Source organism: Pleurodeles waltl, chromosome 7, assembly GCF_031143425.1.
Source record: "Pleurodeles waltl isolate 20211129_DDA chromosome 7, aPleWal1.hap1.20221129, whole genome shotgun sequence".
Lineage (NCBI taxonomy): Eukaryota > Metazoa > Chordata > Amphibia > Caudata > Salamandridae > Pleurodeles > Pleurodeles waltl.
In genome coordinates, this window is record NC_090446.1 from 31,487,821 (window position 1) to 31,504,038 (window position 16,218).

Consider the following 16,218-nt stretch of genomic DNA (forward strand, 5'->3'; position numbering starts at 1 on the left):
AGAATATGTTTGTCATCACGCATTTGATTGAGTTTTTAAATCAGTAACAGAACATAACTGCATTGCCAAATCAACTGAATAATTGTGAAAAATGTGTAGAGGGGGCACAATATATTTTTTTACCCCACTGGGGAGGGACACGGCCCTAAAATGTTTGAAGACCACTGTACTAGGTGCTACTTTCACAAAGGAACCTCTTCCTACCAATACCTCCCCTCGTGGACATGCACTAGGCATCGCAGTTGCTCACTCTTATGAATTAAAATGTTAGTCTGCTGGTGGTGTAACAAAAGACCCTCATGTCAGTGCTCTACCAGCTGTAACAAGACAGCCCCTCTCCTTCCTGATGTAATTCAGTGAAGATCCCAAAGTGATATCTTTCTCCAGTTCCAGTGACATCCTTCACAAAAACCAACAAGCATAAGGAACACCATACAGGTCTGGTTTTGCTGTGGACCATGTGCCTTTCCCATTACTTGTGTTCTTTAGAAATTGTTTGTGAAAATCATGATACCAAAAATTTGAAAAATGGCTGGCTGTGCATACAAATTCACTTGTATGGACAGATTGCAATTGTCAATGTTTTTCTGTAAAAAAGTTGTACAGGAACCATAGAAGTGTCCACCTATATATACACGTGCGCATGTTAGAACAGCTTTGGTGATAACATTTTACAAAACCAGTTTCTAAAGAAAACAATACAGTCTGGAGAGCGAGATCTTTCAGGGTGCCTCATTGCATTATGGACAGCTTGACACAATGAGCAAGACATAGTATTACCATCTTTCCATGCCAGCCCTGCCTATTTTCTTGGGAAGATATCAGGTCCTAAGATACCACCTGAATTTCCCTTCAGCAACCCCTCCTTTTTTTTTTGTGAATTAAGGTCTGTGTACCATCTTCTTTGGAATCGGGGCAGTTTCAAGTTCCAGACCCGGCATCAAGAGTCTAGACCTACTTGAGTTCTCTGTTTAGCCCCATTGGGCAAACATTGTGATTCCTGGTGCACTAGTCTGGCAGAACTTGGAAAGGTCTGACCTGATCATGTCTATACTATACATTTTAATGCTGATGTGACCAGTGCTACATCAGTGTTGCTTTCATGTTAGTCTGTTTTTTAAAGTTTGGATGTGTAATGTCCACGTACCTGCTTTGATTGCGTACATCACACATGTATTGGCTGTGATTTATTAGCAAGGACTGTCCAAGCCAATAGGTTTGATTTTTGTGCTAAGACTTTAAAAACCAGCAAATGCTCAGAGATTTCTTGTTTTATTCTCCTATATCTGTGTTGTGTTTTTTCATTTAATTTCGTGTTAGCCAAACAAAAAAAATATTTTACTAAAATTGTATGTATAATATACTTAGTTACAAAGGCTTTCAGCCAGTCCCTTTTGTCTATTGGTCTGCTGTTGTGTCATTCACATTTTTCTTCCATCCACTGTGGCACACAGAAGAGGGCTATGGGTCAGGCCACTTTATCCATTGGTTAACTGCACTCTGAGTGACGGTATCATGCCCTTTGATGAGGAGGAGAAAGATAGATATCTCTCTCTCTCTCTATATATATATATATATATATATATATATATATATATATATATATATATATATATATATATCCCACGCTGCGAGGATCGGTTCGGTCCTCATAGCATGGGTAAACACTGTCAGTTCAAGGCAAACGCTATTCTTGTGAGGACTGGTGCATTACAATACGGTACACCATGGCAATCGTTAGAAATATAGCTTAAAACATTTTGATGCTATTGTGGCACTTTGCAGGATTACCACCAAAAATGATGGGGCTAATCCTGCAAACTAAAGGGAGGCCCATGAAAACAATGGGAGCATCATTTTAACGCCTGCCTTAGGTGGTTAAAAATGGCAATAAAAAAGGGGCAGTGAAAGCTTGTAAATTTCACTGCACCATTTTACAGGCCTCCTAACAGGGGAACGCACCCCTTGCATACATTATGTCTGGCGCAGGCATAATGTGGCGCAATGGGTTACAAAGTGGCGCAATGCATGTATTGCGCCACTTTATAAATATAGTGCAATGAAAAGGCCACCATAACGCCACAGATCTCTCTTGTCTGTGTCTTCTTGCACACCATGGACAATGCTTGTTTAACATATAAAATTTGTTTAGCCTCACAGTACATTCATTTTTTTAAAAACAATGTCACACATAAGCAAAAGAAAAACTAGTAAGACTCGACAGATAAATAAGGACAATGAAAATGAGATGAAAGTGAGAACAGTACCTGAAATGGACATGTGGGTACAACACACATATTACACTCAAAAGGAAGTCACAACATGAAGTGAATGCATCAGGCAGTACCTGCATCAGGAATGGACCATCACCAACCACATAATTTCCCAAAAATAACAGTAATTTGCTAGTCCTTAGGCCAATCCAGATGTAAACATGTTCCCTTTCCATACTCCAAGTAAGCGACTGGGAGAAAGTGTAAGAAGTAGGAGCCTTCCATCGCTTTGAAGAGCCGAGACCATGGTGGAGCAGTGTCCTAGTGCACATATATATATTGGCTTCATGTTGTGCTAAACATTCATCATCATCGTCATCACCGCCACCTAATTCAGCCTAGTGCAGGATGCTCTGGGAGAAAAGAAATGAAAGTTGTGGTTAGCACAAATACTGTTTGCTCAAACTCTCCGAGACACAGTGGTACAAAATACCTGTGATAATGAGATAAAACAATAGGTAGTATTGAGACGATAGCAGAACCAGGCCTTAGGTGGCAACAAGACAACCTTGGTAGTCGCCAACTCTAGCATTTGGTAGTGCCCGCACCATGCTCTGAATAAAAACTTTGGACCTCTGCACTTTTTGTACTAATTTAGTAGTGCAAGTCTCCCTTTCCAATAGAAACCCAGGCTACTAATGCCATTTTAGTGGCACTGCAGAGGTTATTTGCATCTGCATTTTTGGGGGGTGATTTGGAACAGGCACTGGCATGAGCATGTTAGGCATGTGGATGATTTTCAAAGTTTAAAAACAGCAGTGACTGGCCGGGGATATCTGCCAATCAGGAAAAATATGGAAAAAGGGAAATTTATCGATGAAAATTTGACCTCTGGTTTCATTATTCAATTTTTTTTTAATGCCAAGCAGCATTTTGTTTTGCTCAATAGTTGGCACAGTGGAGCAATGAAAAGGCCAAGAACTCTTAACCCACAAGAAGCTTGTATTTTCATTAAGGTTTGGCTGGAACACAGAGGATAGAATGTGTAACCATTTGAGGTGGTGTCACTGGCACTTGGTGATGGCACTGCTAGTTACCCCACAAAGAACTAGCAGGCGTAGTCATTCTAAATATTCATGGAAATGGGGCCTAATGCACTTGAGATGTTTAAGGGACTATGGGGGTTATTCTAACTTTGGAGGAGGTGTTAATCCGTCCCAAAAGTGACGGAAAAGTGACGGATTTACCACCAGCCGTATTACGAGTCCATTATATCCTATGGAACTCGTAATACGGCTGGTGGTATATCCGTCACTTTACCGTCACTTTTGGGACGGATTAACACTCCTCCAAAGTTAGAATAACCCCCTATGTGATGATAGAACAGAATATTGTAACATGAAATAACCGCCAAGAGGCTTCAGATGGTTAGAACATTGACACCTGTACTACTACATTTCTATTTTATCATCTGTCTCTTTATCAGTTTCCCCCTCTGAGGATTACTGGATTTCCCGGATTGACCTTGGGATGCACATTTTAAGCGACCCTGAAGGCAAGATGGTATTGGTGGAAGGTCCACTGACCTTGAGTACAGGTAGACATCCCGCCTCTGTAGCACGTTTTATTACAACACATGACCATCCATGTTTTTCTTGTGCAGAAATACGGTGTGGACAGGTATGTCAGTGAACATCAATGACCTATTCTAATATTCAATCAATTGCATTGGCCTTGTGCTTCTGTACATATAGTATTTCGCCCATGTTCACGATCATACAGCGAGCAGAAGCACTGCATAGTGTGCATAACCCTGTAACCTGGATTCAGCACTGTATTGTTTTGCGTTACTGTGTTTGTTCTTTACATACCTTCTATTATTTTAATTACACTTGTACTGTCTTCATTGTTTCTTAGATTTTGAGATACTGAAGTGTTGCGTGCCCAAAACCCTGGCCTGACATTAACCTCTTTATTTGCAACTGTAACATTTGTGCTGCACAAACCCAGGTTCAACTTCCTGTGAGCTAGACACTGGCTGCTTCTTCATTGCTTCCCAAGTACTCAATGAGGCTTGGGAATGTAACTTTCCACCTCAGACTCGGTATCTAGAATTCTAGTACACAGAAAGAGCACCACTCTAACCTTTTGATCTTGATTAGTTCGGGGCTTTTACTTGTGCTTTTTCGATTACGATTTGCCAGCTCCAAAGTCTCAGAATGTTAACTCCCACGTCAGAATGAGCTAGGACTATTACACTTCACATACTCTACCTTGCAATTATGGGAATGACTTCTCACCTGCCTAACCATCTATTCAATGGGGTACACAAGGAAGTCACTGTGCATAAAATAAATATTAGGTTGTAAGCAAGAGTGGTTAGATGTGTACAGCTTAGGTATATTCACAGATTCATAAAATTATACACACATTATATATTTCACAAGTCCACTTCCATGCATTAATCCAAGAGCTAACTTCAATTCCTTATCGAAACATGGACAGCACACTAAGGCAGAGGCGGCTCCTTCACAATGGCAAAAGAGCATCACCCCTCTGGCTAAGCCAGGAGCTGAAAAATAAAATGATATTTCTTCATCATTTTATCTTTCAGCTGCTGGATCAGCCAGCAGCATATGAAAGGAGGGCTGGGCCATGGGAGGGAGGAGGAGAAGAGGGAGCACCTAAGTGCCCATGTGTTTGGCCGGCTGTCTCAGGGTAGGCAAACACTGGAGAAACTGCACAGGCCCCAGGGTTGTGTCTGAGTGACAGTCCAAGCCGCTCAGACTAATCCTGATGCCGCTTTCATGCTAGGTTTAGCATGAAAGCAGTGCCAGGATTGCTGGGGAGCCTGTGCTGGTGTTCCAGTGAATGCTGGGATGATGCCTAAAGAGGATCGAGGTGGCAGATGACAAAGGAAAGAGGTAAGTTTTTTAAAATTATTTGTTTTATCCCCCTCTCTAAGGGCTTGAATTGAGTTTGCCTCCTGCTCTGAAGTCCCAGGGACAGCAAAGAGTTCATCTACTGGCTTTATGCTAGTTTCTGACTTCAGTGACACCTGAACAACTTCAACCATGCCGCAGCCGTCTCCCCCTCCATGGACCGTGCTGAATGAAACGACCACGACCTGCAACGCAAGTCCGACATTGCCGTGACTCCACTGTTGTCACACAGGGTCACCCGGTCACTGCGAAGTCGACACATCACGTTCTGTCAGACCTGATCCAGCGACCCCGCCGGGTCACAAAGAATCAAGGCATCTCAAACAATGCCTCATCAGCTCCTCCTACATCTGGACGGAACCGATGCTCCACCTCCACCTGTCTCACTGCGCAGAACTGGTGCCTCATCTCTTTGGAAGCCACAAGGGACGGACACCGCACCGACTCCAATGACACCTCTTTCCAACTCCATATGATGTCCTGGTTCTTCGTTTCTTCATGACCAGCATCGGTGGTGTTAGATTGTCAGGAACGACTGTCAACGATACTGTGATAGCTCCAGTTGGAGCTATTATGTTTGTAAGTGCTTTAGTAGGATTTAATCTTTAAAAATTCATAACTTTTGCTTGTGTAAATTGGATTTTCATAGTTTCAACAGTATTTTATTCAGATAAATATTCTCTTTTCTAAACCTTTGTGGTGTCTTTTTTGTGGCATTTGCACTGTGTTATTGTATAGGTTTTGCACAAATACTTTACACATTGCTTTCTAAGTTAAGCCTGACTGCTCAGTCCCAAGCTAGCCGAGGGTGGGCACAGGATAATTTAGAGTGTGTTGTGACTTACCCAGACTTGGATTGTGGTCCCTACTTGGACAAGGGTGTATACCTCTGCCAACTAGAGACCTCATGTCTAAAAGTTCCCCCCTCCCCCCATACCCCAGCATGCACAAAAAGAGGATTTCTGTAGACCACTTTGTGTTTTTTCCTTCTGCAGATCAGTGATGATTACCTTCTTAACTTGTGAGAGGCATTTGAAAATGTGTTTTACGTTTACGTTTAATTTAGCATTTTTGACTTAATAATGCTTCTACTTTCTTTCATACAAGACTTGCTATTGCACTGTTCTATGTATGGTTGTAATTATCCTGAGCAGGTGGAAACAAATATGCTTTAAACATTTGCAGACTCGCTAAGCAGACTCTTACATTTATTTGTTAGGAGGAAGCGATGTTAATGTTTGCCTGAGTCTTTGTGGGCCTTCTACAATGCCTCCTGGACCTAAGACGCCAAGGTTGTAGTTTGATGAGACTCCGATGGATGACCCAGATGAAGAGGAGAGATGAAGTCAGTATGTTCAACACTCACAGCTGGCAGAACTATTAAAGCATTGAAGAGAAAACTTGGGTTTCCTCCTCCTATTTCTAGCGGGGACGAGGAGGATTTTTTAACAAAGTGGATATGTATGAAGCCCGAGGCCCGCCCATTACACAGTGCTGTACTCTCATGAGTGCAAAGATGAAAAAAATTATCCTTTCTGCGATTCCTCATTAAACGGTACCCACTAGATGGGAGTTCCAAAAGACTTCCTGCTGCAGTGAACATGGACAATGTGATGGGAGGAATATCTTTACACAGTACTGCTGTACCTGTACTTGAAGGTGCCCTTCCAATTGACCCGGTGGTCAAAGGGGTGGAAGGTGCAGTAAAAACAGCCTAAGCTACTCCAAACATTTCCATTAGAGCCAATACCTACATCACTTATACAATATCAATCAATAAGGTATTATTTGTATAGGGTGGCTTATCACCTGAGTGGGTATCTAGGCGCTCACTGCAGGTGTTTATTTGAAAAGCCAGATTTTCAGTCCCTTTCAGAAGTGGTCAGCGAGGCTATGTGGTACGGAGGTGGAGGAGCCCTTCCAGGCTTTGGCGGCGAGGTGGAAGAAGGATCATTCTCTGGCGTGGCAGCGTATGCATTGTATCTTTTTGAGGGTGATGTGTGCCAAATGGAGGTTCCTGGTTGGTTGGTAGAAGTGAAGCCAGTGTAGGCAGGTCCTTGGTTATGGAGGGCTTTGTAGGCATGAGCCAGGAGTTTGAAGTGGCATTGTTTCTGGATTGGGAGCCAATGGAGGTTTTTCAGATAATGGGTTGTCTTGGGCAGGTTGAGGATCAGTCTAGCAGCTGCGTTCTGGATCATCTGCAGTCTTTGCATGACTTTGGTGGTGGTGCCTGTGTAGAGTCTGTTGCCGTAGCACAGTCAGCAGGAGAAGAGGGCCCACTTCACTGTCTTATTCATGCCGATGGGGAGCCACTTAAAGATCTTGCAGAGCGTGTGGAAGCTGGCTGAGGAAACAACTTTGACCTGGCATTTCATAGAGACAGTGTGGTTGAGAATGATGCCAAGGTTGCAGGTGTTATCTTACAGGGTGGGACTGACTTCTGCCGGCTACCAAGAGTCGTTCCAGAGGGTTGTGTCTGTCAAAGATCAGAAGCCTCTGTTTTCTCAGTGTTGACTTTCAGGCACTTGTCCTTCATCCAGGTGGATACATTCTTCATACAGCTGTGGAAGCTGGTCTTCGTCTTGGTGGGGTATGTTGAGTTTATTCCCTCCAAATAGATTTCCAGACTGAGTAGAGACTGTACTGGGGGATTGGATGCAAAAAGGGCCAGCTTATTCTGGCCTGTTAGCCACCATGAAACAGTAGGTACTTTTTTTTGTTGTTTCTTAAACCAGACGTGCCGTTTAATAACTTCTCTGCTTGTGCTGCTACATATGAATGTGTTGTTGGAAGCCAGAAGCCACACAGAAAGCTGTTGCTATCAGAACACCATTTGGGGAGGCCCAAGACCTTCAGTCAATTACCTAAGCAAATGGTGAAGAAGTCTGTGGAAAACACAAAATTAACAACTCCTACCGATCATTTAACAGAGGACGAGGCTTTGGGTTCCAAAATGCCTTTTGTCCATCTTCTGCCAAGAGTAATAATCCCCTCCAATTCTTTCATCAGATGCCTCTTCCAATGGATCCACCGACGATCCCTTCTCATTGGGATACAACTGCTGATGGAGAAATCATCAATTTGTCCAGTTCCCTCCAACGAAAGGCAGCAGGCCTACTACTCTATCTTATCCTTGTGCAGAACATTCCTGGAGACTATCACCCAGGAGTGGGTCTAGGGTATGTGAACCAATGCTTTCCTCACAGACTATTCAAAATGGTGGCCTAGGAAAAAACCTTGACTTTGACTGTAACAGTTCCAGATATGCTAAATACCTACCTGCTTATTCCCATCCAGTAGACAATCTGTAAAACCTATATTTTGTGGAGGAGAAACCTAGTCATTTCCAGGTGCTCCCCTTCGGGCTCACCTCAGCACTAAGGGTTTTTACCAAACTCTTGGCTCCCCTGGGGGGTATTTTGCACTCCGGAGGAATCCACGTTTACCCTATATTGATAATTGTCTAATTGCTTCTTCTTCTCTCAAGGCAGAGAACCATACTCCTTAGGTTTGTGGCCTTCTCCAGAAACACAGATTCCTCTTCCATTACAAGTCCAATCTACATCTTTCACAGTTCCTCCACTTCATCTGAGTCTTTTTCTGAGCAGATCTGGAGGAGGTTTTCTGAGGAATAAAGGGAAAACAAACTGATAATCAAACTTTCCACCCTTCTGCAGAAAAGCTGAGCCTCAGCAAGCATCTGGTTAAAGAACTAAAGAGATGGTTTCAAGATTAACTACCCTTCCTTGGGGCCATCTCCATCTGTATCCCTTGGTTCACCTTCTTTATCACTGGGATCTGGCATCTCAGAATTATTTGATGCTGGTCCAAGGTACCAGCAACACACCATGATCTTCAGTGGTGGCTTTTGCCAGGAAACCTAGACAGGGGCAGTCAGTTGGCTTCTCCTCTATCGGTCCTGTCAACAGATGCCAGCAAAATTGAATGGGGGGTGGTCTTGAAGAACACAAAGGCAGAGGGAAAACTGAATAGTCAGATATTAAGGAGAGATCCCACTCCTCCAATTGGTGAGAGCAGTAGTACTGCTTCTCTGGTTCGTCCATTTCTTCCTGAACCAGGCTGTACGTGTCCAGACTGGCAGTCAGCAGTGAGAGCTTACATCAGCCAGGAGTGGGATGCAGTGATTACTCTCTCCACTCCTGCAACATATGTCTCTTGGAAGAAAATAATCTTATTTTTCTATTAGCAGGGGGAAAATAGGTCTGCATACCTACTGAGCCAGAAGTCCCCTTCACAGTGTCTCTAAGTCTCTCTTCCCTGATTTTCCAACAGATTGTCCAGATATTCTGCCGACCCTGACTGGATCTATTTGCCACAGAGACAAATTCTCCACTTCCTCAATTGTGCAGTCTAGTCTTGTCCAACTAAGTTTGGCCGATAAATGTTCTGTTTATCCATTGGCCTTCAGGTATTGTGTACTGGTTAGACTTTTCATCCTTGGCGTGGTCTCCCTTAACTTTTCGCCTCTGCTTCCCAGGTTGTTGATGTGTGCTGGACTCTGATGTTGCTGTTTTTGTTACTCTGGTCACTTTACCACTACTCACAAGTGCTAAAGTGCAAGTGTTCCTTTACAAAATGTCTATGTAATTGGCTTATCCATGATTGCCATATTTGATTTATTAGTACGTCCCTAGTACAGTGCACTAGAGGTGCCCAGGGCCTGTAAATCAAATGCTACTAGTGGGCCTGCAGCACTGGTTGTGCCACCAACATAAGTAGCTCTGTAATCATGTCTCAGACCTGCCACTGCAGTGTCTGTGTGTGCAGTTTTAACTGTAAATTCAACTTGGCAAGTGTACCCACTTGCCAGGCCTAAACATTCCCTTTTCTTACATGTAAGACACTCCTAAGGTAGGCCCCTAGGTAGCCTCAAGGGCAGGGTGCAGTGTGTGGTTAAGGTAGGACATATAGGCCCTTATTACAACCTTGGCAGGCGGCGGAGGCTGCCTGCCAAGGTTGGACCACCGAGCGGCCTCCTATGCGGCCGCAATCCCGCCAGCCGCATTACAACATGCCCGCTGGGCTGGCGGGCGGAAACAGAGTTTCCGTCCGCCGGCCCAGCGGGGATGTTGGCTGTAACATTGGAGCCGGCTCCTTATGGAGCCAGCGGTGTTGCGGCCGTGCGACGGGTGCAGCTGCACCTGTCGCGCTTTTCACTGTCTGCTGTGCAGACAATGAAAAGCAGGGTGGGTCTCTACCGCCATGGAAAGGCTGGCGGAAAGGGGAGTCATAATCCCTAGGGCAGCGCTGCAAGCAGCTCTGCCCTGGCGAATTATAACCGCCGGGACAATGATGGCGGGAAACCGCCGGTCCCGGCGGCGCTACCGCCACGGTCATAATACGGCAAATTGTACCGCCAGCCTGTTGGCGGTACAATTGCCATAACAAATGAGACCCATAATAGTGTGTTTTATATGTCCTGACAGTGAAATATTGCTAAATTAGTTTTTCACTGTTGCAAGGCCTGTCCCTCTCATAGGTTAACATTGGGGCTACCTTTAAACCTGATTAAAGTGTAGATTCCCTTTGGGAGCGGATAGACATATGAGTTTGGGGTCTTTGAGCTCACAATTTAACAATACACCTTTAAGTAAAGTTGATTTTAAGATTGTGTGTTTGAAAATGTCACTTTTAGAAAGTGAGCATTTTCTTGCTTATACCATTTCTGTGACTGCCTGTTTGTGGATTCCCTGTGTGGGTCAGTTTGACAGTTGGGCTGGTTGCACCTCACACTAGACAGTGACACAAAGGGAGCTGGGGTGTAGCCTGCATATCCTGATGAGCCATCTGTGCTAGGAGGGAGGGGATGAGTGGTCACTCACACCTGGAAGGGGTGTGCCTGTCCTCACACAATGTAGTCTCCAACCCCCTTGGTGAGGGTCTGGGGCCTGGCCTGGGCAAGGCAGGATTTCACATTCAAGAGAGACTTTGCTTTGAAGTAGTCCTACTTCAAAGGAGAAATTGGGTATAAGAAGGGCACCCAAAATCACAGACTTCAGAACACTTCTGCAAACCAAGAGGAACCTCTGCCTGGAGAAGAGCTGAAGAGCTGAGGAAGAAGATCTGCCCTGCCTGTGACTGTGCTTTGTGGGGCTATCCTGCAGTTGCTGCTTCTGCCAGAGTAAGAGGGCAAAGACTGTACTTTGTGTGCCTTCCATCTTGTGAAGATCTCCAAAGGCTTGATTTAGAGCTTGCCGCCTGTTTAAAGTAGAAGGGACTCTCTGCCAGCACCTGGAGTCTCTGGAGAGCCTCCTACTCTGCTCTTTGGCACCCATCCAGTTCCTGGGAACATGAAAGGAGAAGCTGGCAGCCTAAGAGGAAGAAATCCACACACAGAACGCTGTGAGGGGAAAAGATCGACGCGACTCCAATCTGCAGCTGGTAAATCGATGAGCTGCTGGCTTTGCGGCTGAAAATCGATGCCTGCCTGCAACACGACCGAAGAATCAACGCACGGAGCTAGAGAAATGACGTGCAGCATCGCTGATGGAGGCTGGTGAGATCACAACCTGCGCGCGTGGTTTTCGGATCATTATGCAGCTGGATGTCCAACGTAAACAGCGCTGGGTGTATAAAAACAATGCAAGGCCTCCCTGGACCCGAGAGTGCTGACCGGATCGAGGCATCACTCTCCTTCGGAGAAAAGAAACGACGCGCCCCAACCCAATGAAAGGAGAAACAATGCAAGGTCTCGCTCATGATTGAAATCGATGCATTGCAAGCCCTTTTTGACGCCTGTGCAGGGTTATTTTTGACGCACCCAAGGTACATTTTCACACTAACAGTGTTAGTGTGTATTTAAAACTACATGAAGACCCTTTTTGCTTTTTAATTGATAACTTGACATGTGTATTGTGGATTTTTGTCATTTTGGTCTTGTTTTGTTTAGATAAATATTTCCTATTTTTCTATACCTGTGTGGTCTCATTTTGTAGTGTTTTCATTAGGTTACTGTGTGTGTTGGTACAAATACTTTACACTTAGCACTCTGAAGTTAAGCCTACTGCATGTGCCAAGCTACCAAGGGGGTAAGCAGGGGTTAGCTGTGGGTGATTCTCTATTACCCTGACTAGAGTGAAGGTCCTTCCTTGGACAGGGGGTAACCTGACTGCCAACCAAAGACCCCATTTCTAACATTGGTGATCAGCGGTTGGGATTGTACTAGTACGTGTACTCGACATACAGTAATTAAGTGTACACTACTGTTTGTATTTCAGACCACTAAGTGTCCACATACTACTGGTCTTGTGATTTTTGATTTTTCTCTTTTGCTCTGATTTTTCCCTACATCCATTTTTGTGGTAATCTTTGATTGACTTCTGAACCTCATTTGGGAACTTGTTTCAGCCTTTTGGAACTTTGCACTTTTGTTGAGTTTTCATCATGTCCCAATCTGGAGATGCATCAGTTGGAACTGCTTTTGACCTATAGAAATTGGATAGCTATACCAAGGCTCAGTTAAAGCAGTTCTGTAAAAGTTTTGAATGTCCCATTAAGAGCTCATCCAAGAGGGAGGAGCTGCAAAAAGGCGCTGAGGGCCTGGGTGGCAGCCAAAAGCACTGAAAGGCACACAGAGGAGGAGGAGGAGGAGGAGGAGGAAGAGAAGGAGGAGGAAGAGGAGGAGGAAGAGCATTCCTTACAAAATGGTATTGTGGGTGGGCCCGTTATACCCAGGGAGAGAGTCTCCAGGGCAGGTTAGCAGTGTCTCATCTAAGGGTCTGACCACTGAAGAATTGCAGGACAGGCAGGCAGAAAGGGAGCACCAGAGGAAGTGAGAGAAAATGAGCATGGCCCAAGAAGAGAAAAAGATTTTGTTGGCTCGTGAGCATAGCTTGAGAGAGCTGGATCAGAGGAGCCAGTCTAGTAGGGAGGGTGGCAGCCACATCACAGTGCAGCCTGAAAGGAGGGTGCACATTCCTAAAGATTTAGTGAAGGACTATAAAAGGGAGGACGATATATACTTGTGGTTTAAGGGGTATGAGTCTGCTCCATAGGAATCTGGTCCCTGAAGCTCATTTGGGGGGGGGGGGGCGGGAGTCTGTGGAAGCACTTTGAGGTAGAGGGGAGGGATACACTGACAGCCTTAGGGCATGCTCAGAATCTCACCTACACTAGCATGAAGGATGCCCTACTCACAAGGTGTGGTCTCACCCCTGAGCAGTACAAGGATAAGTTTAGGTCCTACAAGAAGAAGGAAACCCAAACATGGTTGGAATGTGTTGATTCTTATTGCCGGTCACTGGATGGTTGGGTGAAGGGCAGCAAGTTAACTACATATGAGGGGCTTTACAATCGGATTGCTTGGGAGCACTTGTACAGTTTATGTTTTCCAGAGCTGCACCAGCATGTGATTGACAGCAAGCTGACTGATCCCAGGAAGCTTGCGCAGGAAGAGGCTCACTGGGAGAGCACCAGGGTCCAAAAGAGGTATGGGGGAGACCACACCAAGAATAAGCAGGGTTTCTCTCAGAAGAAGGGGGTAAGGGTAAATAGGGGGTGTTCTCTAAAGGGCCCCAAACTGATTCCCAGGGTAAGGATTCCCAACCCCCCTGTGAGAAGAAGCCATGGTTCTCCAAATATAAGCCAGTGGCAGGTGGTCCCCCACGTAAGTGTGCATGTGACCAGGTGGGTCATGTGAGGGGGGGGGGGGACCTCAAATGCCCCAAAAGTACACCAGCACCCACTGATGCACCGTCTCAGGGTTTGGCCAGGGTAGCACTTGGAGAGGAGTTGGTTCCAGGTGGGTGGGAGCCAGCTGAGATGACCCTTGTCTCACTAGGGGACAGTGAGATGGTCCAGAGAACCCTTGTGCCTGAGAACACTAAGATGTACAGGCCGTGAGTGACCATTAATGGACAGAGGATGGAGGCTCTGAGAGACACAGGAGCCAGTGTGACTACAGTGAGGAGTCACCTGGTGTCTGAGGAGCAGATAGATCCCCGGGTACTTCACCATGTAGTTGCAGTGGACAACTCAGAGTGCATGTGCAGAGTGGCGCAGGTTCCCTTTGAATGGGAGCGGGGGGACTCCGGTTCCTTGAAGGTAGCTGTGAGTCTAACCATGCCTGTTAATTGTTTGCTAGGCAATGACCTGGAGGATTCCCCTTGGAAGGAGGTGGAACACAGGCCTCACTTGGAGATGTTGGGTCTCCCTGGGTGGGTATGCGTATCCACTGGTCAATGGCAGCCCATCAGGGTGGTCAAGAGCCCCTGGAGCCTGAAACAGTGGCCCAGGGGACTGCCAAGAAGAGGAAGGGCAAGGGGCACCGGAAACCAGCCCCAGAAGTTCCCATGGTCCAGGAGGAGGCAGAGCCTGAGGGTGACGCCCGGGAACCTACAGGGGAACAGGTGGCTAAACTTGGGGAGGTCCCTGAGCTGTCGCAGTGGCAGCAGGAAGGGGGACCCACCAGGGAGGCATTCTGTGAAGCACAGAAAACTTGCCCTACTCTAGAGGGACTGCGGCAGCAGGCTTCAGCCCAGATGGCTGGCATGGAGCCTAGTTCTCACCTGATCTATTGGAGGATGGCCTCCTGTATAGTGAGCCTAAGGTTCCTGAGCCTGGGTCAGCTCGTATGCTGGTGGTACCCAGTGCTTCAGGGCCTTCCTACTGGGGTTGGCTCATGATGTACCTTTGGCAGGACAAGACCTAGAAGAGGCTTGTCTCCCACTTCTATTGGCCCAAGATGCACAAGCATTCTGCTGCACACTGTAGGTCTTGCCCAACTTGTCAGGCAAGTGGCAAGAGTGGGGGGAAATGTAAGGCTCCCCTCCAACCTTTACCTGTGGTTAGTACTCCTTTTGAGAGGGTAGGTATTGACATTATGGGGCCTCTGGACCCCAAGACAGCCTTGGGCAACAGGTTCATCCTCGTCTTGGTGGGCCATGCCACCCGGTAACCAGAAGCCATTCCTCTGAGGTCAGTCACTTCCCCTGTGGTCAGTCGTGCACTGATGGGGGGTTTTACCCGCTTGGGGTTCCCCAAGGAAGTGGTATCCGATAGGGGTACAACTTCATATCCACGTATAAGAAGTCGCTGTGGAAAGTGTGTGGGGTGACCTACAAGTTCACCACACCTTACCAACCCCAAAGTAATGGTCTGGTTGAGAGTTTCAACCACACCTTGAAAGGCATGATTCAGGGCCTGTCAGAGCCCTTGAGGCAGAAGTAGGACGTCCTCCTGCCATGCCTTCTGTTCGCCTACAGGAAGGTGCCTCAAAAGGGACTTGGGTTTAGTCCCTTTGAGCTGATATATGGCCACCCTATGAGCGGACCTTTGAGTCTGGTGAAGGAGGCTTTGGAGAAGGCTCCCAGTAAACTCCTCCAGGATGTATTTAGCTACATGCTGGCTTTGCGAAACCAGACTGCCCGCTTCAGGAGTCTCACTCAGGAGAACCTGGAAGCAAGCCAGGAGGATATGAAACTGTGGTATGACCAGAATGCCACTCTGGGTGAGTTTCAACCTGGTCAGAAAGTGTGGGTGATGGCGCCAGTGGAGCCTAGGGTGATCCAGGATAAGTGGACTGGGCCATTTGAGGTGGTGGAGCGCAAGAGTGAAGTCACCTATCTGGTGGACTTGCAGTCTCCAAAGGAACCCTCTAAGGGTCCTGCATGTCAACCACCTCAAACCTCACTTTGAGCAGACTGAACTGTCCATGCTCCTTGCAACAGATGGTGGGCTGGAGGAGGAGAGTAAGCCTCTTCCCGACCTCCTGTCTGCAGGAGAAAAAGATGGATCAGTGGAGGGAGTGATCCTCTCACCCTCCCTGACTGAGGAGCAGCAGGGGGACTGTCGCCACATGTTGGGACAGTTTTCCTCACTGTTTTCCCAGATCCCAGGAGTCACACACTTGTGCACACATGTTGTGGACACTGGGGACAGTACACCCATTAAACAAAAAGTTTACAGGGTGACTGACAGGGTCAGAGCATGCATTAAGGATGAAATATCCAAAATGCTTACCCTAGGGGTTATTGAGCACTCCAGCAGTCCTTGGGCCAGCACAGTGGTATTGGTCCCAAAGGCTGGTACACCTGGTGCCACTC

At 46.4% G+C, this 16,218-nt stretch overlaps 1 protein-coding gene across 2 annotated transcripts in view; it reads right to left on the reverse strand.

Annotated features, from left to right (window-relative positions):
- Nucleotides 1-1,649: 1,649 nt before the first annotated feature.
- Nucleotides 1,650-16,218, reverse strand: part of LOC138247151 (C-type lectin domain family 2 member B-like) — a 77,671-nt gene continuing 63,102 nt past the window's right edge. For both annotated transcript variants that reach the window (XM_069201893.1, XM_069201892.1), the window contains one exon: nt 1,650-2,626. In XM_069201893.1, the coding sequence (XP_069057994.1) occupies nt 2,602-2,626 (25 nt within the window). In that variant the 3' untranslated portion in view covers nt 1,650-2,601. The remainder of the gene's footprint in view (nt 2,627-16,218) is intronic.